The 24806-nt window shown below is 37.0% G+C and overlaps 2 protein-coding genes across 3 annotated transcripts; both read right to left on the reverse strand.

Moving 5' to 3' along the window:
- Positions 1–7017: 7017 nt before the first annotated feature.
- On the reverse strand, positions 7018–10617 carry LOC143601787 (tubulin alpha-5 chain-like). 2 transcript variants are annotated; one of them, XM_077079101.1, is made up of 6 exons: positions 10502–10617; positions 8994–9208; positions 8721–8920; positions 8128–8636; positions 7315–7437; positions 7018–7232 (listed from the first exon to the last, which is right to left on the reverse strand). In XM_077079101.1, exons 1-6 carry the CDS (start codon positions 10612–10614, stop codon positions 7112–7114), a joined length of 1281 nt encoding a protein of 426 aa, XP_076935216.1. In that variant the 5' UTR covers positions 10615–10617; the 3' UTR covers positions 7018–7111. The 2 variants fall into 2 exon arrangements, with proteins under 2 accessions (XP_076935216.1, XP_076935215.1); XM_077079100.1 differs by having other exon boundaries at positions 7018–7437.
- Positions 10618–16487: 5870 nt separating this feature from the next.
- Positions 16488–20128, reverse strand: LOC143601786 (uncharacterized). Its single transcript, XM_077079099.1, has 10 exons — positions 19807–20128; positions 17843–17873; positions 17717–17730; positions 17556–17606; positions 17375–17444; positions 17230–17302; positions 17048–17115; positions 16835–16958; positions 16678–16717; positions 16488–16586 (listed from the first exon to the last, which is right to left on the reverse strand). The coding sequence occupies exons 1-10, from the start codon at positions 20047–20049 to the stop codon at positions 16488–16490; spliced, it is 813 nt and encodes a 270-aa protein (XP_076935214.1). The 5' UTR covers positions 20050–20128.
- Positions 20129–24806: the final 4678 nt, after the last annotated feature.

The following is a 24806-nucleotide window of genomic DNA, read 5'->3' on the forward strand; positions in this document are numbered from 1 at the left end:
TTTACGAAAAGTGGGCCTGTAATAAATATGACAACTAGTTACTTTTGCATCATATCAGACCCGTCACCTCTTACATTTTCAGCAACGTTCCAACAGATGTAGAGCAGGATATTAATTACAAGTTGTTAAGACAAATCAGGAAGCCTAAATATTTTAACATGTTGCTACATAAAGATTTTTCTGGATATTAGTTGCAAGTTATGTTACTATGACAAGTTTTAGAAACTTACTACAAAAGCTTAGTGATTCCGTGCTTGTGCACAACTTCGAGAGGTTTTTTCTGGTAAGAAGAATTTTAGGGAGCACGTCGTTGGACTTGCTAAATAGTATGCTTGTTACACAATAGCAGATGATGTTAATTACCTTTGATTCTCATATAACCATTTGAGTTATTTGTCGAGCAAAACAAAAGACGGGCAAGCAAATGCTAATGTGTTAGACAATTTAGGGGTATGGTACTAAACCCGGTTTTACGACCCTAAATTTATTATGTTTGGCTTATTTTATTATATGGACTAATACAATGTTATTGGGCTGAGGGGGTTTTGTGGAGGTAACCCTAACTGGGCTAGGCCCATTAGGGTACCATGATGGTGGCCATGAGGCTCTCTATATAAGGAGGTCTCCACCTCCTTATTAAAGGGTCATGCTCAATAAGAGCCACCACCACTTTTTTGTGTCTGTAAACAAGAGATCTTTGAGATTTCTTAGCAGTCACCTCCACACCCCCTAAAAACCATTGCAGGTCTTAAGCAACCGGAGAAGAAGATCAAGACGTGGTTCGTTCATCTCGAAAATCCGTGGAAACATCTTCATGGATCAGGTCAGATTCATTTCATGCTTCGACATTGGCGCCATCCGTGGGACGGCAACGAACTACCCTTCGATCTTCGTCTCGGCTGTCAGATCTCTCCCAGGAAAAACCCAGATCTGGGCAAAAAGAAACTGCCTGATTCGAATGATCAAGTCTCCGGATCTGTGATGGTTTTAAATCCGCTCCGAGCTTCAGATCTATCTAGATCTGATTTACAGATTTAGATCTAGATTACAGACCTGGATTTTAGGTTTAAAATTGCAGATCTAACTCTTAGATTGCAGATCCAAAAATTACCAGACTTCCGCCGCCATGTACGCGCGCCCGCGGATTCTCACTCCGCAGCCATGCATGTGCCGCCGCGGGAACCACCATGTGGGTTTCGCGCAAAAGACCTCCACCATGTGGGTTATGCGCAGAAGACTGCCACCACGCATGCTCGCCAGCGGGTCACCATTCCGCCGACATGCGTGAGCGCCCGCGGAAACCACCATGTGGGTTTTGCGCAAGAGACCTCCGCCATGCACGCGCGCTCGCGAGTCACCACTCCATCGCCGTGCATGCGCGCATCAAGCCACGCGCCAAACTTAAAGGTTGGGAATCCTCATAATATCCCATATGGCTACGCGCCATACTTAAAGGTCGGGAATCCTCATAATATCCCATATGGCTACGCGCCATACTTAAAGGTCGGGAATCCTCATAATATCCCATATGGCTACGCGCCATACTTAAAGGTCGGGAATCCTCATAATATCCCATATGGCTACGCGCCATACTTAAAGGTCGGGAATCCTCATAATATCCCATATGGCTACGCGCCATACTTAAAGGTCGGGAATCCTCATAATATCCCATATGGCTTCACGCCATACTTAAAGGTTGGGAATCCTCATAATATCCCATGTGGCTACGCGCCATACTTAAAGGTTGGGAATCCTCATAAACCCATCAGGCCACGCGCCAAACTTAAAGGTTGGGAATCCTCATAAACCCATCAGGCCAAGCGCCAAACTTAAAGGTTGGGAATCCTCATAAACCCATACGGCTTCGCGCCGAGTACAAGACCGAACGCGGCTCCGCTCCGTTCAACATGCACACCACCATGATGCTTGAGCGCAGTCGCATATCACATGCTCATGCACCACATATGCTCACGCATCACATATGCTCACGCATATTACATATGCTTACGCATCACATGCTCACACATATCACAAAGTCTACGCGCACGCGCACGCAACATCTGCGCATGGCGCATGACACAAAGTCTACGCGCACGCGCATGCAACATCTGCGCGTGGCGCATGACACAAAGCCAGAGCCTATGCTCATGCGCATGCGCATGCAACATCTGCGCGCGTCGCACGACGCACAGTCTACATGCACGCGCATGCAACATCTGCGCGTGGCGCATAGCACAAAGCCAGAGCCTATGCGCAAGCGACATAACAAATGAGTAGTCTAATCCCAAATCAGGATAAGGACAACCTCATTTAGCAGCAATGAATTAGGGGACTGTCGTGGTATACCACCACCACGTCATCGCAATAAAAGACATCCGAATCTTAGGGCGGGAGCCTAATAATATCCCACATGGCCACGCGCCAGCTTTATTATTCTCATAGCTCGTAAGCCGCAACTCGCGCAAGCTTCATTATTCTTATAGCTCGTAAGCCGCAACTCGCGCAAGCTCCATTATTATTACAGCTCGTAAGTCGCCTCACGCGCAGGCTTTATTATTCTTATAGCTCGTAAGCCGCAACTCGCGCAAGCTCCATTATTATTACAGCTCGTAAGTCGCCTCACGCGCAGGCTTTATTATTCTTATAGCTCGTAAGCCGCAACTCGCGCAAGCTCCATTATTATTACAGCCCGTAAGTCGCCTCACGCGCAGGCTTTATTATTCTCATAGCTCGTAAGCCGCAACTCGCGCAAGCTTCATTATTATTATAGCTCGTAAGCCGCAACTCGCGCAAGCTTCATTATTATTATTATAGCTCGTAAGCCGCAACTCGCGCAAGCTCCATTATTATTACAGCTCGTAAGTCGCCTCACGCGCAGGCTTTATTATTTTTATAGCTCGTAAGCCGCAACTCGCGCAAGCTCCATTATTATTACAGCCCGTAAGTCGCCTCACGCGCAGGCTTTATTATTCTTATAGCTCGTAAGCCGCAACTCGCACAAGCTCCATTATTATTACAGCCCGTAAGTCGCCTCACGCGCAGGCTTTATTATTCTTATAGCTCGTAAGCCGTAACTCGCGCAAGCTTCATTATTATTATAGCTCGTAAGTCGCCTCACGCGCAAGCTTTATTATTATTATTATTATTATTATAGCTCGTAAGCCGCAACTCGCGCAAGCTTCATTATTCTTATAGCTCGTAAGTCGCCTCACGCGCAAGCTTTATTATTCTTATAGCTCGTAAGTCGCCTCACGCACAAGCTTTATTATTCTTATAGCTCATAAGTCGCCTCACGCGCAAGCTTTATTATTCTTATAGCTCATAAGTCGCCTCGCGCGCAAGCTTTATTTTTCTTATAATTCGTAAGTCGCCTCGCGCGCAGTTTTTATTATTCTTATAGATCCGTAAGTCGCCTCGCGCGCAGGCTTTATTATTCTCATAGATCCGTAAGTCGCCTCGCGCGCAGGCTTTATCATTCTCATAACTCGTAAGCTGCCTCGCGCGCAAGTTATGTTACATTATTATCGATATGCGCGCTCTACCTTTTATCAGGCCTCGCGCCACTATTGTTATGATGCGTGCTATATCTTATTTATGCCAGGGCACCATCATTATCATAAGGACCGCAACATGTCACCATCATGAAGAAAACCTCCCAAAACTCAAAGACAATAAAGACAAGGCCAAAGAAAATGGAAAAAACCGCCTCATAGCCTAACACACCTCATAAAGTCCAGCGCTCCACCTAGACGCTTGCGCGCCCAGGAGCAACGCTGGACTTGGGGGGCTTGTAGGGGTATGGTACTAAACCCGGTTTTACGACCCTAAATTTATTATGTTTGGCTTATTTTATTATATGGACTAATACAATGTTATTGGGCTGAGGGGGTTTTGTGGAGGTAACCCTAACTGGGCTAGGCCCATTAGGGTACCATGATGGTGGCCATGAGGCTCTCTATATAAGGAGGTCTCCACCTCCTTATTAAAGGGTCATGCTCAATAAGAGCCACCACCACTTTTTTGTGTCTGTAAACAAGAGATCTTTGAGATTTCTTAGCAGTCACCTCCACACCCCCTAAAAACCATTGCAGGTCTCAAGCAACCGGAGAAGAAGATCAAGACGTGGTTCGTTCATCTCGAAAATCCGTGGAAACATCGTCATGGATCAGGTCAGATTCATTTCATGCTTCGACACGAACCATCACCGACACCGTTTTCCATTTCCCCTTCTTATGTAAACATTTCCGACTAGAACCCGAACCCGAACTGTAGGGGTATGGTACTAAACCCGGTTTTACGACCCTAAATTTATTATGTTTGGCTTATTTTATTATATGGACTAATACAATGTTATTGGGCTGAGGGGGTTTTTTGGAGGTAACCCTAACTGGGCTAGGCCCATTAGGGTACCATGATGGTGGCCATGAGGCTCTCTATATAAGGAGATCTCCACATCCTTATTAAAGGGTCATGCTCAATAAGAGCCACCACCACCTTTTTGTGTCTGTAAACAAGAGATATTTGAGATTTCTTAGCAGTCACCTCCACACCCCCGAAAAACCATTGCAGGTCTCAAGCAACCGGAGAAGAAGATCAAGACGTGGTTCGTTCATCTCGAAAATTCGTGGAAACATCGTCATGGATCAGGTCAGATTCATTTCATGCTTCAACAACAATTGTGTTCATTCACAATGACTTGTTCCAGAAGAACAAGAATAGCTTCATCATTAACCTCGTAAATAAAATATTGATGTTTTGGGTCAGTATACTCGATTTCACTAATTAATGCAAACATAATAAAGTCCTCTGGAAATAGGCAATGTGATCATGTGCTGATCTTACTAACAACCTTCTTCCATGAACACATCCTGTATCCTAAGATAATCATCATATCACCAACATTTGTTTTAATTTCTGTGTTGGGCCCACTATGATCTTGTCATGTACAAAGAAAGATACTTGAATACATATGCATTCAAGTATGTGAATGTATAACATAAGCATGGTATATAACACATTATGTTTACTCTCATAAAAATGTTAAATGTTTTGAATTAAACATTCAATATTGGATTGTAAGCATCATTTACATCTGCATAGCAAGATTTGTTGGCAAAATGATGTTCGTCCCGCATCTTTGTGTACTCCATAAGACTGATGGGTGTGGTTCAGTGAGTGAGGCTCACTAGTCCTACGTGGCAGCGATATCATGCAAGGGCCTCGCTTGAGTGAGGCTCAAGGGCCTCATTTGAGCCCTTTTCCCACCCTACCCCGCCCAACCAAAACCATCCAATGCATGACCTGACCCAAATGAGGGTGGTCATTCCCGTTATCTGAAGGCTGGTAGCCCCATCCACCAATCAATTTTTTTTTCTTTTTATTTCTTTTTTATATTAAGTAAAATGAAAATTGTCGAGAATGAGGAGAATGAACCATAATTGAGGTTGAAGGATGGAGGAAAAGCTAAGTTGACACTGGGGTGGCGCAGACGTGATGAATGAGGAATACCTTTTAGCCTAACAAATTAAGTAATGCAAATATCTCTCATTCTTTAGTCACCCTAAACTAGACGAACTTTGTCCGCCTCTCTTCTCGGCTCTTTGAAGGGCATAACTCTTAAAGCTCTCATATACTCTTTTCTTTCAAACTTTTTGTAGATTTTATATGGAAACTATTGAATTTTGAAATTTATTAGATTCTAATTGTTTCTAATAAACATTTCAGGTGCTACTGCTACGCAAATTATCCGTTTCTATCTTAAGCTGTAGTTGAATATATAAGCCTAAACCGTGAAATAAGTATACCGTGAATATGGTCTCACTTCAATTAGGCCAAGTTCGGACCACTGCATATCATTTGCTTCATGTGGATGTGGCTACTTGATTTACTTGTGGGCCTCATCATCTGTTTTTCTTTTACTTTAAAATTAAATGGCACAGCTCATGAATTGGCCTCTTTTCCTTTTGTTAATTGTTACTACATTTGCAAAGAATTAAATAACTTAATCACAGCTTTTAGATATTAATCGAAAATAATCAAGTTCATGGCCGGTTATGGCTTATGGATATTATGTGATTCTCAGCATATTATTAGTTCTTTTTTGAATGTGATGACACATGTCGTATTTCACTATTGTCCTCATAAGGATAGATGAGGTGATTAAGATGAGATCCATTGTAGATCCAAATTTCATTTACTTGTGGGATCTTGAAATCCAGAGGGGGCACCATGGCTCCTCTCTTCTCGAGAATCCATGCATCTCTTATCAATGTATAATGTACAGATAGTTGTCTTTCGAGCAAAGGTTTTAGGTTTGTTCTCAGTGGGAAAATAAACTGGAGCAACTACACAGCATCTTCACAAACCAAGAACTACGATATCCCCACTTTCATTCTAGGGTGACGGAGGAATCATATATACCATGCGAGCCTCTTTTATTTTTTTCATGTATTTCTTTGAGATCTGAAGAAAACTGAAATCAAGTAGATAGAATATATATTTATATATCTTTTTACTCGAAATGTGAGCAAATTCGAAAAGGGATAGAGTCTCCAAGGTTGGGCCAGGAGGGTCTCTTAACGCGTTATTTTTTCTTCTTGTCGAAGTTCTTTCACAAAAACTCGTCATGGTAAGGAAGAAGGGAAGAACATGCACACTTGGTGAGTGCAGTACAACGGAGAGTTGTGTGTTATGTTAGCAACTTGATTACTGAGGGTCGTTAGCAATTTTTGGTTGACTTAGACTAAAATTCGGTATTATCTTTGCCATGCGGTAGTAGGTAAACTTTGTTGCAAATGAGATACGCAGCGTTTTATAATTCGATACCGGTATAAATATAGTGGCTACACCCAATTGTCACAACCATTAAACGTTGTGACGTGTCACACAAAACAATATAATGGTCCGACACCTAGTTAAGGAAGTCGTTACTCATTTTGTCTAATTTCACATGTCAAATTCAATTCAAATTTTATAGAAAAAAGCAGCGTAACATGTTCTTGATCATAACTTATACACAAAAGAATATAAGCAAACACACATGGTTTATTACAAATGAAAAACATAGAAAATCAATCATCCATATTTCCACACCTCTATAGTCGAAAACAAGTTATATCGCTTCAATAATCCTCTTCCTCGCCTTCATCATCATCCACTCCTTCAGCACCGACTTCCTCATAATCTTTCTCCAACGCTGCAAGATCTTCACGGGCTTCTGAGAACTCACCTTCCTCCATTCCTTCACCCACATACCAATGAACAAATGCCCGCTTTGAATACATCAAGTCAAACTTGTGGTCAATGCGTGAAAACACCTCAGCGACTGCCGTGTTGTTGCTGATCATGCAAACTGCTCTCTGAACCTTTGCAAGATCTCCACCTGGTACAACTGTCGGTGCTTGATAATTGATTCCACACTTGAAACCAGTCGGGCACCTGTTGCGTTATCAACCCATAATATTAACTTCATGCCTCAAATTTAACACCCTAAACAGGTTAAAACGTTATGTTTTTATCTCTAATAGGTCACACTAAAATAGTAGCATGTAACCGTAGGCTTGTACACGAACCGGATGTTCGTTGAACCATTCATAAGCAGTTAGACGTGAAGTTTATTTATTTAATTAACGAACGAACATGAATATGAGCATGAGCATGAACATGAACAGAAGTTTTGTTCATTTAGTTAAACAGACGAACATGAACACAAATCTCCTTTGTTCATTTATGTTCGTAAACATTCATTTATGTTTGTGAACATTCGTTTATGTTCTTGAATTTAAACTCATTTATATGTTCGTTCGTTTGCATCAATTTATTTTCGTTACTATAGGCTTGTTCGCTTACGCTCGTTAATACGTTCATTTAAATTTTTATATTTGATAACTTTTTAAGCCCAATACATTGTCATTTACCTCAACTTTTAATTGATTTTAGCTCAGTTATGTTCGTTCATCTATGTTAAGTCATGTTTGTTCGTTTACGTTCGTGAACCATTTCTCTATGCATTAGCGAATGAACATAAACGAGCAAGAACACGTTCATTTTCTTAGCGAACGGACATTAACAAGAAGTCCTCGTTCGTTTATTTGTTCGTGTTCGATTGTTGCAACCATGGTTCCTTACCAATCAACAAACTGCACAGTGCGCTTGGTTTTGATTGTTGCGACTGCAGCATTGACATCTTTAGGAACGACATCTCCACGGAACATCAAACAACAAGCCATATACTTGCCATGCCTAGGATCACATTTAGCCATCATGCTTGCGGGTTCAAACACTGAATTTGTGATTTCAGGAACTGAAAGCTGCTCGTGGTAAGCTTTCTCAACCGAGATCACAGGTGCATATGATGAAAGCATGAAATGGATACGAGGGTATGGGACAAGATTGGTTTGGAACTCGGTAATATCAACATTAATGGCTCCATCAAAACGAAGGGAAGTTGTTAAAGATGATATGACTTGAGATATTAATCGGTTCAAGTTAGTATAAGTTGGCCTTTCAATGTCTAGTGACTTCCTGCAGATGTCATAAATGGCCTCATTATCCAAGAGCACCGCCACATCAGTATGTTCAAGTAGAGCATGTGTAGAAAGAACACTGTTGTAGGGTTCAACCACTGCAGTTGAGACCTGCAAATCAAACAAAAGTTTGTTAACTTACACAAAACAATAGTTGAAATGACATTAAAGTCAACACGATGTCTAAGAGGGTACCTGAGGGGACGGATAGATGGTGAACCCGAGTTTTGACTTCTTTCCATAATCAACAGACAAGCGTTCCAACAACAAGGATCCAAGACCAGAACCGGTACCTCCACCAACAGCATTGAAAGCCAAAAAGCCTTGCAATCCAGTGCAGTTATCTGCAAGCTTTCTTACTCGATCAAGACATAGATCAACAATCTCCTTACCAACTGAAAGATACAAAAACTTTTCAATGTATTTACACACAGATGAATGCATATATCAGTGAATTCAGATAAATACCTGTGTAATGACCCCTTGCAAAGTTATTAGCAGCATCTTCCTTCCCGGAAATAAGCTGCTCAGGGTGGAAAAGTTGGCGGTAAGTCCCTGTCCTGACTTCATCAATGACAGTTGGTTCAAGATCAACAAATATGGCTCTTGGAACATGCTTTCCTGAACCAGTTTCACTAAAGAAGGTATTGAATGCATCATCTGCAACGCCAGGTGAGGTGTCACTACACAAAAAAGAAAATAATCAATTAGTTAAGAATGACAACCACCTAATATCTTCAATAATCAACACACTCTGTTATAAATCTAGAACTTACCAGTTAATTTTCCATATGCATTATTAGTTAATAAGAAATAAGAAAACCTCCATAAATAAAACTGGAGGTGTTAAAGAGATTATGCATCTGGAAGAATCTATCACAGATTTACAGTAAATCGAGGATTAAACTCTTATGACTCTCTCCTAGATCAGTGCAGGAAATAAGACCAAATATGTAACTACATTGCAATCAGAGAAATCTACAAGTAAGTCAACCACAATTCAAGCACAGATCTCTAACTGATCTATCTACAACTAGTCAATCCGTATCTCCTAACAGACCCAAACACACACACAAATCCAATATCACAGTTCAATTATCATCGAAATCCACATGAAGCTTCAGATCCTTGCCGTAAACCATTTCAAAACGCCTCTAATCAGATAAATTCGATTCCAATAGTGTGAAAACCCTAAAAACATACCCTAACACACACATTATCATCAATTCAGATCCGTCAAGTTACACACAAACGAAATTCTTTAATGTTCATTCGCTTGCATTCATTTATGTTTGTTCATTTACGCTCACTTACACTCATTTAATTTTTTTTTAGGCTCGTTACAAACGGAGATGCTAGATAATTATGCATCTGAATGAATAGATCACAGAATCAGAGTAAATAAAGAGTTAAAAACCGTTACAATTCTCATTAATCAGTGTAGAAAAAGAAGACCTAATATGTAACTTCAGAAGTTTACATATAAGTCAACCACAATTCAAACGCAGATCTCAAACTGGTCTATCTAGCAGACACAAACACACATAAAATCCAAAATCACAGTTAAAACGAAAACAGAGTACAAATCATACAGCATTAACATTTTTCAAAACTAGAATAGTAACAAAAACAGAAATCCGATTCGATATGCATCTGGAAGAATCTATCACAGATTATTCAGAGTAACTTTTTCAATAATCAGAAAAGTCCACAAGTAAGTCAACCACAAGTCAAACAGTCAATCCGTACAGTTCAATTATCATCAAAATCCACTTGAAGCTTCAGATCTCTAGCCTAAATCACTTCAAAACGCCTCTAATCATATAAATTCGTTTCCGGTAACCTAAAAACCCTAACGCACACATCACAACGGATTCAGGTCTATCAAGTCACATGCAAACAACATTTCAGAGTACGAATCATACAGCATCAACATTTAACAGTAAAATTAAGAGAAATTGAACGGAAAAACAAACCTAGGCATCATGCCATCGGGCTGAATGCCGTGTTCGAGGCAGTAAAGCTCCCAGCATGAGTTACCGACCTGAATTCCGGCTTGACCGATGTGTATGCTGATGATTTCTCTCATCTCCGTGCTCAGTGAAGTTGATCTACGATCTGTGTAGGTTACAAATGCTGATCGAGTGAGTCGACAAGATATTATTATTATTATTATTATTATTATTATTATTATTCCGATAGCAAGTGTGGGTCCCACCAACTTCCGCCAGCCTTTCATCCGGCCCCAGCCGGCTGGCGCAATATTACCATTTTGACCCTTCTTTAGAAAAGACTACAAATTAAGCCCCTCACATGTATTTTCTTCTTTTTGAAAATTGACTAACATCGGTATGACTAGCTGGTCGGTTTGTGGCCGACCTGGTTTGAAACCCCCAGAGAGTTTCTCCCGAAGAACATAACTCCTGGTTCCCAGATCCTCCCTGCGTTCTTGGAGGAATCATTTTCCCGAAGTTTATGAATATTTATAAAAGGATTAAACTATAGGAATAAAACTTTATTATTATAGAAAAATTAAAAGCGGCAAAGTCGGCTCGGTTTGGTCAACCTTTTTTTAACAACTATGAGGGATTAATCATAACCATAATCAAGCTTTGGTTATAGAAGATTGATTAACAATAAGTCAATAACCAAAGCTGAATGGCCGTTTAACCATAGATCGGTTAGTGTCCATTTCGGTTAAGTTTAGTTCCAGTTAAAAATAGTTTGGTTATGGTGTTCCGAGATTATTTATTTAGTTTCAAAGCTGAAATATAATGTTTTTATGCTTGGTTATGATGTTCCAATCTATGTTATAAACAGTTGTAGCATAATTGTAAATGTTCGAAGCTAGAAATGTATGTGTAAAACATGGAAACATATATATTTGAAAAAACTCAAACAAACAAAGGTTCTGTTCGTTTCGGTTCAAGTTGGTTAACGAAGACGCATTAAACGTAACCATAAGTGAATAGTTGGTTAATCAGTTTAATAATAACAATTGGTTTTGTTCGGATTTAGTTAGTTTTGGTTAAGTTTTTCGTTATTCGGTTATGGTTTGATTTTTGCTCACCCTTAGAAAGTACCATAAGATACAACGAGTAAATCGCGAACCAATTGATTTACTTAAAATGTGCATTATTTTCTTTTTTAGGTGTTATAACGTTTGATTCATAAATATGGACTTTGGTGTAAAATATGAGCAAGCAAGGAATCAATGGCACATGGTCGACTGCTTGTTGAGTAAGTACAATGCATTATTGATGACCAAAGAAAATATATAGATATGGTTCGTTGTCGCGTGATATTTAGTATCATCACATATTTTTGTTTTGATAAAATAACAGCATCTTATTACTTTTATATCAAGTAAATGGTAAAACATTTACCTTTTGTCTTAGATTGTGGTTTGCTTTCGATACAAGGCTTTTGTCTCACTAATCGACTTCTAATAATCGATTTGTTCATGAATTGTGTTTTTTATTTATAAATATTGAGGCGATGCAGCGGTGATGGTGAGTAGCGGTGAATGTCAATATATAATTATACAAGGTTTTAAAGTTCTTTGGATATGTGTACAAAAGGTACATGATTCTTTTCATTATAGTGATTTGATAATGATAGAACCATCGGCATTGTACAAGTCGATCATTGAGTGTATTCACTTCGCGTAGAGTTTTGCTCAATGTAAGAATGAGGGTGTTTGTAATTATTGACATGAGTTATTTATTTAAGCAATTTGTACTTCATCAAGCCTTTCATCTCACACTAAAATTCCAAGATAAATTCTAGTTGAGAAAGGAGACTAATGGATAAAGTCTATATTGATGTGGATCAACTCACACAAAAGAATCAGGGGGCAAATCTTTAGGAATTGTGAGGGAATTGGAATTAGTTCCCTTGAAATCCTTGTTTGGTTGGAAAATATAAAAATAGAATTGAAATATATTCCTACAATTGAGGGAAATTAACATTCCATCCCACCGTTGATGGAATTTGAAAACTTTCCTAAGGAATTCACGTTGATTACCAAAAAGTCCCTGTGTCAAATAAAAACCCTATTTTTCTTCTTCATCTTCTACATATTCTATTTCCATTGTTCCTTCATCTTATTTGGAATTACTCAATTACACAGGTCACACCTTTAATGTTTTTTCAATTACAAAGCAATACTTTTATTTTTTATTTATTATTTAATTCAATTCACATTTTTTCTTTTCACGAGCCAAATGAAATTCTCAATTGCAAGTGTTACAGGTTTATTTTCACAATATAAATATATATATATATATATATATATATATATGGTTAGGTAAAAAAAAAACTCACTTGAGTTGTGAAAACTCTATAAGCTCATTCTCAACCACATGTTTTTAATTAAAGATTAAATCTTGTGGTCCACAATTAAAGTTAATAAAAAATGTTAACATAAATATAACTTTTTCTCTCTCCTAAAAACATATAAAATAATTAGTAAAAAAATGTTAAAAAATAGCAAAATAATTTTTTTTAATGTTTCGATGTTTTGTATTAAATGTTACAACATATATTACATGTAACAAAAAAAAACGATGTTACATAGGGTTTTCACAACTCAAGTGAGTTTTCATTCTATAATTTGCCTATATATATATATAGGATCAGGATCAGGATCATGTGAGAACTTTTTGGGAATTGAGAACTATAAGAACCATTTTAGACCACAAAAAAACCCAAAAATAAAAAAATCATAAAACAAAAAAAACACAAAAATAAAAAAAGTAAAAAAACCAAAGTTCTTATTTATCATCCCGGTTTCTAAAAAAAATAAAAAAAATCTCGGTTTAGCTTAATTATACATATACATATATGTATAATATGTACATATATGTACACACATGTTTTTTTTCCTATACACATATGTATAATTTAAGGTAAATGATAATGTACATATGTGTACATTACATAACTAGAGATTAAATGAAAGTATACATATGTGTATAGGTATAATACGAATTAAAAAGAAAAAAAAATTTGTTTTTTTTATTATACATATATGTATAATATGTACACACATGTTTTTTCCTATACACATATGTATAATTTAAGGTAAATGATAATGTACATATGTGTATATTACGTAACTAGAGATTAAATGAAAGTATACATATGTGTATAGGTATAATACGAATTAAAAAGAAAAAAAATTGGTTTTTTTTAATGAAACCGGAATGAAATATAAGAATTTTGGTTTTTTTTACTTTTTTAAAATTTTCGGTTTTGTTTGTTTTATAATTTTTTTAATATTTTTAGAGTGTTTTTTTAGTGGTCCAAAATGGTTCTTAAAGTTCTTAATTTGTCAATGGTTCTCTTAGGATACTTACCCTATACATATATATATACACACACACATACACGCGGGTTTGATGTTTTGATTTTTAGTGATTATTTTATTTATGTATACTAATGAATATTATGTTTATGGAGTTTTATTTGTTATTCTAGTAACTCAATTGTCGATAATATTTGTTAGTTGAATTTTGTAGATTCGCTATTGCAATTATGTCGTCATATTTGTTTGACATCCCCGTCTTTGTCATCATCATTAAAAGCAAAATTTACCTTTTAGCAGAGAATGCGAGCCAAATGAGAGCCTATCGTGTTTGGAGTAGTATTGAAGATGCAAAGCTTGTGGAGGCTTTATTTAACATGGTAAATGGAGGCGGGTTTAAATCTGCTAACGGCTTTAAGTCTGGTTATTTACTACATCTAGAACAATCAATGAAAGAATCACTTCCAGAGTCGGGTATTTTAGGTAAACCCCACACAGAGTCAAGAATCAAAACAATGAAAAAAGATTGGCAAGCGGTTTATGATATGTTGAATGACACCAGTGGATTTGGTTATGATAAAGAACGAAATTGTGATGAGAGATCACTTTTTCCCTCCTCGTTGATCGGAACCCATGCCAAATGTCCAGGGAGTCTCTCCCATGACCGGTGAGCTATCCAACCCACGCAGAACCAGCCCTTCATCGGTTTCGGGTCTTTAGAGCGGATTCCTGAAGAATAACAAGCAAGAATATGGTACAGGAGAAAGCGCGGAGTGGATCGTTCCACTTTGTAACCCAAGTAGTGGGTTCGTTTCTCTATGGCTACGGACTGCTAAACTAATAATGCTCCTAGAATATGGGAAGCCTACCTTAAGGTAAATTGTTTCTAGTACATTTTTTAGTATCGTGTATTATTTTTTTGGGTTATTTAGTGACTTGATTTTTATTTGACTTCATTATGTGAAAAAGAATCATAAAAGGGCAGCCAAATGGAAACATAAAAAGCTTCCTCACTATGAAGAATTATGTGTTATTTTTGAAAAAGATTGAGCTCAATGTAATAGAGCCAAAAGTGTTATCGAGATGGAAGAGGAGGTTTACAAAGAACAAGAGGAAGAACAATGGGATGATGCTTTTGATGAAGTGAACCATGATGAGTTTATTTCGACTCCAAGTGTTCAAGTTGAAGAAACTTCAAGTGCTCAAGGAAGAAAGAGGAAGAACATGAACAAATCCAATTTTATGCTTGAGAGTTTCAGTGGTGCTGTTACATCATTTGCCGATCATCTCAAAGAATCCTCGAAAGAATTAAGTGAAGGTATTAAGTTTGAAATGGATTTAGAAAAGAAAAAGGCGATGATAGCGAATGAGCTTTCTAAACTGACAAAAATGACTCAGTTGGAAAGGTTTAAAGCAATTAAAAAGATTAAAAGCGATCAAGATAACATGATAACGTTCTGGGATTTAAATGAAGAAGAAAGAGAGGATCGGGTTAGGTTTTTGATGGAGGATTGAGTTTCGTTTTGGTCATCAATGTTTATTTTTTCTTGAAGGATGTTTGGAGTACTTGTTTGGTTATATTGAATGCTTGCAATTTTTTATTTCAATGACATTAGTTTGGTATAATGTATATAATTTTTAAACCACTTGTAGCATTGTGCACTAAAAAATTTAATAAAAATTTACAAATTTTCAGCTTAGTATAATGTGTATTTTTTTAAAAAAAATAATATAAAAGAATTAAAATACAATTTAAATTTTTTCACAAGTGCTAGTTATTAAATTGAAGATTCTAATAATTAAAATGCAACAAAAGGGTAATTTTATCATCTGGTAGTATTTTTATTTTATATTCACTAACTCATTTACATATATTAAATGTTTAGATTACTTCAAAACAGAAGGCAAACAGGCAACAAGCTGCGCCGCTACCCCAAACATGTGGTAGTATTCACTAACTCATCTGGTAGTGTTTGCATTCTAATTCTTTTGACAAGTTTACATACCAAACATGATATGTGAAAAGACTCCATTGCGTTTTGCTAACCAAATACATGACCAGAATTCATTCAAATTCCAATTCCATTAAAAACATTCCACGAACCAAACAGCCCCTCAATGTTAGTGAGATCTGCCAAACGTCTCACAAAGGCGTGGTATTTTGAAGTGATAAAAGAATTTAATTTAAGCAGAATGTTAATTAAAGTACAAAAGAGTTCACCACAAAATTTAATCACACTCAAAATTGTTTGAACATCGATTGATTCATAGGCGTCAAAATTGTCACCTTTAATTCAAGCTTATTAATATCTTCTGAGCTAAATGAGAAGATGGAACAAGAACAACTTACTCCATGAATGTTTAATTTTCAAATCTCTATCTTCTTATATATTATGCTTTTGCAGTGGTTGCAGTGGCGTCGATGGGGCCATGAAGAACAACCTCAAGCCCTATTGAGAGACAATAGAAAATGTAATTAGACATCATCACGCGCTTTATAGGTCAGTGTACACCTATACTCTTTGGTAAATTGACTTCATTGATTTGGCATATAACTAAGAAAAAAAAAATCAGATTCTTCAACTCTTTACATGGTTTATGTGAGAGGGTAAGGTAGATAAGGTTTATATGACTTGGTAGAATAGTAATATAGATTATGCAAACTTTAACAGGATACAAACGCACCTGCTTATGTATGAATCGTCGGTAGTATTAATAAGTATCTTATCACCTATTATAACATGAGGCGGTACCTACAAACAATTCATAAAACTAAATAAAAATTATTAAAAAAACTTATTCGTGTAAAAGGCACATATAAATTTTCAGTATGAATAATCTTACCTCTACTCTAAGGCCATTGTCCAGTAATACCTTTTTGGTACTGTTGCAAAGATATCTCAGCATTAAAAGGTAGACATAGATGAAAGTAACATTGTTTCTATCAATCATTATATTAAATTTAACAAAAAGTTTATATAGAAGATGATTAAAAACATACTGAGGGGTAGCTCCCATGCCCTTCATAGGGACTTGTGCTTCCACCACTGTGCATGTAACTCGTTTAGGTACCGATGCTGACATAGGCCTATCGTTAAAAAGCTCCACCAAGACAGTGATATCATCTGTTTATCATAAAACATGTTTTAATAAAAATAAATTGTTGAAAATAATTAAAATAAGTATTGTAAAATAAATGTTTTTAGTTCATCACCTTTTAAATATGCAAGAGAGTTGCCAAATAGGTGCTTCGGTACATCCAGTTGCACAAATGTATTAGGCCTAATATAAACAAGAATATTTAAGTATAGTAAACGTGTCAAAATTGTCATCTTTGATTTAAGCTTTAACAATCTATTTGGAGCTAGATGAGAAAATTAAACAATAAAAACTTACTCCATTAGCACAACTGTGTCAGTTTCTTCATCGGTGTACAAATAAGTGTAAGATTTGGCTTCAACAAATACTTCTGCACCAAAGACCAGAAATCACTGTAATATATTTTCCATATTTAATCAAACCAGAAAGTGAAAATGCATACTTTCAACCGTCTCATCTGTGCGAAACCTTTCATTCACTTTGTTTCCACTATCAACATCACGAAGCTCTACCTGTTGATAATCTAAATTAGTATAAGAACTAGCAATAACAAGAAAGTTAGAATGTATGAATGATTTCATTAAAACGGATGATCACAATATAAAACATAGAAAAAGCTTGACCTGTATGATAGCACCTCCTCTTCCTTGAGTCGAGTGTTGAGCTTTCACAACCTAGTCCATGGTCAATTTGGTCAATGAAGAAGGTACAGATTTAACACATACGCACACGCACAAAGTGTTACTTCAAATAAAACTAATTGATGACATTAATAAAAAATTACCTGGTAAACTTTTCCTGAAGTGGATGAATGCCACCAAACAAGGTAGAAGCAATTAGTGAGTCAACATTACTCAACAATCAGGTCTTTGTTGATGTGTGTATAAGTAAAAATAAAACTAACACAAACCTTTTCTTTCAATGACGTTTCCTGGTCTCACCTACATGAAGTTATGAACACAGGATTATAAATTTATCTTAGAGAAAACTTAGCAACAATAATTCCATATATCTTTATTGTTCTAAAGATCCTAGAATAGGGCAAGTTAAGCACGCTTAGGGCTGTAAACAAACCGAACGTTTGGCGGGAAGTGTAATTATGTTCATTCGTTTGATAAATGAATGAACATGAACAAAGAATTTCGTTCGATTAACTAGATGAACAAACACGAACAGAGACCGTGTTCATGAGCGTTCGATAATGCATTCGTTTACGTCCGTTTATGCGCGTTAATGTTTGTTCATTAAAGGTTTTTAATACTTTTTACTGGTGCCTTTCCAAATCTTACATATAGATTTAAGCAAAATTATTAACTACAAAGCAAACATGTATATGAGTATTGTGTGATAATTTATATGTAAAATTTACATATGAATAAGAATGTTGAAGAAACACCAGCACAGACTTGGCAGCTGAAACTCAACCGTTGACACTGACCATTCTCGGTTAGCCAAATCAAATAAAACATTGTTTGTGTTCATTTGTGTTCGTGAACCGTTCAAGAACAAGTTTACTTCCTTAATGAATGCACACGAACAAAAAACTTTGTTTAGTGAGTTGTTCATGAACCATTCGTTTCTCCGATAAAAGATTAACGGACGAACATGACCAAGGCCTTGTTCGGTTCGTTTGCAGCACTACTCATTAGAACCCTTTGTATCGATGCTCCATAACCCACATGCTATAAACATATATGATCTATATAAATTTACCTTTCAGGAATGCAACCATTTCAACCCTAAATCACTTGACTTGATAGAAGCCTCAGTGAGTAGTTCAATTTTTCTATTTTAATTAAATATCAAGATGAAAATTTGCAGGTATTCTCGTTAATAGTAACTAATAATCACTTAAACTAAAATTTACATGTTATGATTAATAAAATCAAGTCATTTTCATTGAGAGAAAGAGCTCACATGACATTGGAGCTACAAATTGGGTGTGCAAATCAATTCATCTATTCGATATGTTGCTTCAATTTTAGCGTTGTAGCTTTTAAAAAAAATTAAGTTTTTTGTTTTCTTATACTCGAGACCCAATCAACCAACCCAAAAAAGAAAAAAAAACAAACCCCAAAAAAACGTAAAAGAGTCAGGTTTTGGTTCTGGATTTAAAACTATGAAACCCAAAAATCCTGAACCCGAAATTTTAAGTATTTAACTCAAAGAACAGACCTAGATTAGGGCCAGTAAGCACATCACACTGATTAAAAATATAAATTATGCAGAAATTAAACATAAACAATCTTTCTCAACTTAACAGGAATTGTTTCAATTCTTTATGAGAATTTGCATCAACAATACTTGAAAATAGTCATTTGGGCTAAGCAGTTAATGAGGAAAAATATCGGATATCGGTCAAGGACCGATATCTGAGATATCAATTATCGTGGTGAGATATCGGTAATTTTAATATCATGTAAATTCATATATATATAGCAATTTAACACTAATAATTCAATATACTCTACTACCAAAAACAAATTAACCTTTTGCAACTTGCAAAACACTAACAATCCTAGCAAGTAAGAACTGATTAAGACTTAAAACATCGATATTGAACACTAAAAATTGATAATTAAGACTTAAAACACTGATATATGGAATATCGCTGATATAAATCGGTCAATAGATATTATTGGTACCGATATTTTATTTTACCAAAGGACCGATGACATAGCATTTGGGATTTGATAGTATAAAAGTACCAAACTTTAATAGTAAGCATTGTAAAGACAGAGGAGTTCAATTCTTTCTATCTTAATTCGATATCAGAATGTCAATTTGCAGGTTGTCATATTTAATAAAAATTAATAATCATACAAGCTTTTAATCAACGAAACCAAATCATTTTAATTAACAGAAAGAACTCACATCGGAGCCACGTGCTTTGGCGAACCGAATCTGATTTGCGGACCACGGGACGGACAGAAGTTGGCGGTACGGACGGCAACGGTCGGCGGAGTAAATCGACGGCTCAGAATGTGTTACGGAGGTGCTGTGGTTGTGTGTGGAGATCATTACAGAGTAGTTACGAATTGAAGAAGAGTAAACTGTTGTGATAAGACGAGTAAGTTTATCTTCTGCTGATACGGCGGCGCCGATGATGGCTCTCATGGTGGTGACGGCGAGAAGCTCCGGCGATTGGTGGCGTTAGATCGGATGTGGGTTTATCGGAGCTGCGTCAGGGTTTATAAATGTTTTTGTTTTTATTTTTTTTATTATTATTTTTTAAAGGAAGCAGGCCCGGTTCGTGAACATTCGTCCGAATACACGACAGTCCGTAAACTCGCCAGAATGCCGAAACTAGAGGGTGGAAGGCAGGAATCGAACCTAGGTTTAATAATTTATATGTTATTAATGGTAAGTAGACCGATGATTCTTGTAACTAGTTTCGTTGTCAAGAGCGATCATGAATGGGGTGGTTTCTTCTGGTGACGCCATTAATACAAATATGCATATAGGTGTAAACGAGATAGGCTATTTGAGATTGACTCGCTAAATATTCACCACTTTGATTTTGGATTGGCACCAAGAGTTGCACTCGTTGTTTTCTTTGTTTCGATTATCGATATATTCTTTGTTTTGGTTTTTGATCTCTTTTGTTTGTCTAGTGTCGTCGTCATCATCTATCGTAGTAAAATCATATCCTAACTTGATATCAATACTCTAAGGTTGTGTTTGTTTTTGTTTAAAACATCTGCAGGAGCCTTATGTATGCGGGCGCGCAGACATAAGCTTCTAAAGACTGTTTGTTTGTTTTTTAAAATAAGATCTGCAAACTGCTTTTATGGTTTTAAAAAAGAAGCTATTGTTTAACTTCTTCACACTTCTTAACATCCTATCAACACTCAATGTCCAACACCACCACCCATCATGCGCCGCCACCACCACCCACCGTCCGCCACCACCACCCACCACCATCGTCCACCACCACCACCCACCGTCCGCCACCACCACCGTCCATCACCGCCACCACCCACCGTCCACTACCACCACCCACCACCACCAACCACCACCCACCGTCCGCCACCCACCACCACCACCTACCATCCGCCACCTACCATCCACCACCCACCCACCACCGTCCATCACCACCACCACCACCCACTACCACCACCGTATATCACCACCACCACCACCCACTACCACCACCGTCTATCACCACCACCACCACCCACCACCATCCATCACCACCACCACCACCCACCCGTCGACCACAACCGTCGTCCACTACCACCAACCACCGTCCGCCACCACCACCTACCATCCGCTACCAACACCGTCGACCACCCACCACCATCACCGTCCATCACCACCACCACCCACCGTTCGCCACCACCACCTACCATCCGCCACCAACACCGTCCACCACCCACCTCCATCACCGTCCATCGCCACCACCCACCGTCCGCCACCACCACCGTCCACCGCCCTCCACGAACTATTTTACTAGTCTACAAGCGTTAAATGACTTCTATCTACTGGATATGTATGATAGGTAACTAATTTTCAACTTATGCAGACGATACCCAGTTTATAAAACAAACAGTATTATATTTTCAGATTGCAGACCTTCAGACCACACATTCAGTTGCAGACATGAAATCATATTGCAGATAGTTTTTGTCTTAAAAAACAAACAGCACCTAAGTCTTCTTCGCTGGTAACAATATAGTTATTGTTGTGTCATATGTTGAGATTGATAAGGCGATAATTGTTATCACCAGTGAATGACTAAAAGAGGTGGAGGTTGCCTGTCACCTCTGTGTGTATCTTCACGACGGATGTGAGAACTTAAAGTTAGTTGATGTCGAAAGTCATAATCGCTTCTTTTCTAACATGTCCCATGTGTGTACATAGAGATGGACTCAACAAAAACTTGTTACATAGAAAGTAAAAACAAATGATGTCTGGTTGTCTGTCAAAAGAAGTAAAATAGTCACTTTGTACAAATTAAACTCCTTTTTAACAAAAACTAGTGTCAAAACTATATCAGGTAAATATATATTTTTTTTAAAAGAAAAATAGACCTTTAAAATGTTACTTTTTATCAAACCAAGTGAGCACTAACATACTAAAAATCGACGAAATTGAACCAATATCAACTGAAAACTGAATTAATCAATAAGCGGTTATATGTTACTTTTTGTACCTTCGGTTAACTAAAATGAACCGAACCATTCATACTTTCATATATTTTTAGCTTTTATAACTCAATTTCATATATTTCATGTTTTTATACCTCTATTTCATGTTTTAATATATTCATTTCATGTATTTATACAATCATTTCATTTAGTTATGCATCGATTTCAAGTATTTCTAAGTAGCTTAATTTATTTTCCAAGTTTAATTTTGGCTAGTAATAGAAAATAACCGAACCAAACCGAAAACCAATAAATTAACCGAATAAACTGAACCAATTAACTAGAAAACGATCCGGTTAATTTGGTTACCCCTAACATAAATTATTTGTGTTTATGTAAATATTAACTATATGTGTATTTAAATATTTAATATTCAATAAATAATAAATAAGTTGAGTTCGTGTTGAATATGAGCTAAAGTTTATTAACAAGCGAAACTGAAGTTCAAGTTTTAAAAATAAAGTCTTACAAAGTAAACAAGACTATGTCAAACCGTCAAATCAGTTAAGCTCACACCCATACATAAAATAGTGATATATTCTCGTAAATTTTATCATGAAAAGCATTATTATAGGTACCTCAATAAAAATCAATCCACTTATAAAAGGATCCTCGCCTACAAATTTTGTATATTCAAATTATTAGAAGTCCCAATTTCAAGTTTTGAAAACAGTTTTTCTTTTAAGAAATGCAAGATAAGAATATACACATCAAGCTAAGTTGACCTAATACCTTTCTTGAAACAGTCCCTTGTAATTACATGTTCATTTCTAGTCATGGAAACATACTTTCTTAGAAATGTAGGGATACGTACGTCAATCCAAATCGGCCTTATACCTTTTTGGCTTGCGCATGCGGAAGGCTCGAACACCGTGTTTGAAAAAAAAAAGCAATATACTCAAGCCCGACTCTTAGGATGCGCCAAGTGGGCGCCCGACCGACGCATGCCTTACTCGAGGGCACAATTTTTCAAAATATTCTCAATATTATATATGTTGAATACTCGAACATTTATAATCTCACTATTTTTAAAATGCTCAAACACCTTTTATACCTATTTTTTTTTAATTATCTAGAGAATTATAAGCTCATTTAAATTTGAAAAAGGCCAAGTACTTTTAATTAATCAATATAAGTTAAATAAATAAATAAAAGAAATGAATATGCGAGATAATAGCAAAGCCGACTTCGAACACCAGCAGTTATGGTAGCATCTGCATAAATGAGTTTTTCTAAATATAGTTATTGAAATCTTATTTATGATTCGCAATGCCCCAAGAAAGACTTGGCTGGTTGACGATGATAGCTATCGAGAACGGAACATTAGAGCATAAACTGTGAAGAGTTGATTCACCAATTTGTTATCAAGAATGTTAGAAGAGCTTCACAAATCCTCAATTAACTATTAGCCTATTCAGTATGTCATAAACTCATTATAATACCATGATATTGCTAATTGTTATGTTTATCGTTATAACTTTAATCGGCGTATAAAAACATGTTTACATTACTTAGTACGTTAAAGTTTAAGAGGCATATTTTTTCTAGCTCGGTTAGGACGCATGAATTCTTAGAGCCGGCCCTGAGTATGCTTAGCTATGCGATGTGTGCTAACTAAAAAGTACTAGTTAAAGCGACATGGTACTACCGCGTAGGCAGCAGGGTTTTAGCTAGCTCATCCTTAACTAGCGCATTGTAATCATAACTAATATCTATACTTTTTTGTTTTTTTAAGTAAATGTGTGTTTCGTCGTGTATGTGCATGTTTGCAGTTTGCATCTGGCTGATGGAAAGAATATGATCTCGCCCACCCAAAATGACAAGGGCGTTGAAGAAACAATAAGACCATCCTCATTGGTAAACTACAATAGGGCTGGTTTGCCATTTGGATTTAAAAAAAAAAGAAAATCAATTTTTTACAATCCCAAGTCACAAACCTTTTGCTACACCAACTAATTCAGAACTAGTTTACCTATTAGTTTATTATTAAATAAAGCCACATGTTACATCCTGTTTGTTCTTATTACTTTTCTTTTTTTCTTTATTTCTTTCTAAGCTTTAATTTCATTAATAATTTAATTATTTCGTTAATAACTTATAATAGTTAAGTTTTAAAATAGAAAAAATGGTTTTTATTGGTCCCAACTTTTTCATTTTTGCCGGCGCTGGTCCCAACTTTCATTTTGGCTGGAAACGGTCCCAACTTCAACATTCGTTGCTTCCACCAGTCCGCGACTGACGGAGCACTAACTCCGTTATGTTTTTGCTTACGTGTCAATCTGAGTTGTCAAAAACATATTACGTGGCAGCCACCGTGGATTATTGGTTTAGGAAAAATGGTTTTTATTGGTCCCAACTTTTTCATTTTGCTGGCGCTGGACCCAACTTTCATTTTGGCTGGCAACGGTCCCAACTTCAACATTCGTTGCTTCCACCAGTCCGCGACTGACGGAGCACTAACTCCATTATGTTTTTGCTTACGTGTCAATCTGAGTTGTCAAAAACATATTACGTGGCAGCCACCGTGGATTATTGGTTTATTACGTGGCAGCCACCAGAACCCTAACTCTTCAACGCTCACTCAAAACCACCGGATCCGCCCTCTCCGTCTTCGCTTCCGGCGAACCCCTCGCTGTCGCGGACCAAACTCCCGCCGTCCTCCTCCTCACCCCTTCCTCCACCTCCACCAAACCCCCTTCATTCCACCGCCACCAACCCCCACCA

The sequence above is a fragment of the Bidens hawaiensis genome, unplaced genomic scaffold (genome assembly GCF_021521415.1).
Source record: "Bidens hawaiensis isolate Kalapana, Puna unplaced genomic scaffold, B.hawaiensis_p1.1 tig00057099_1, whole genome shotgun sequence".
In the NCBI taxonomy this organism is placed as follows: Eukaryota; Viridiplantae; Streptophyta; class Magnoliopsida; order Asterales; family Asteraceae; genus Bidens; species Bidens hawaiensis.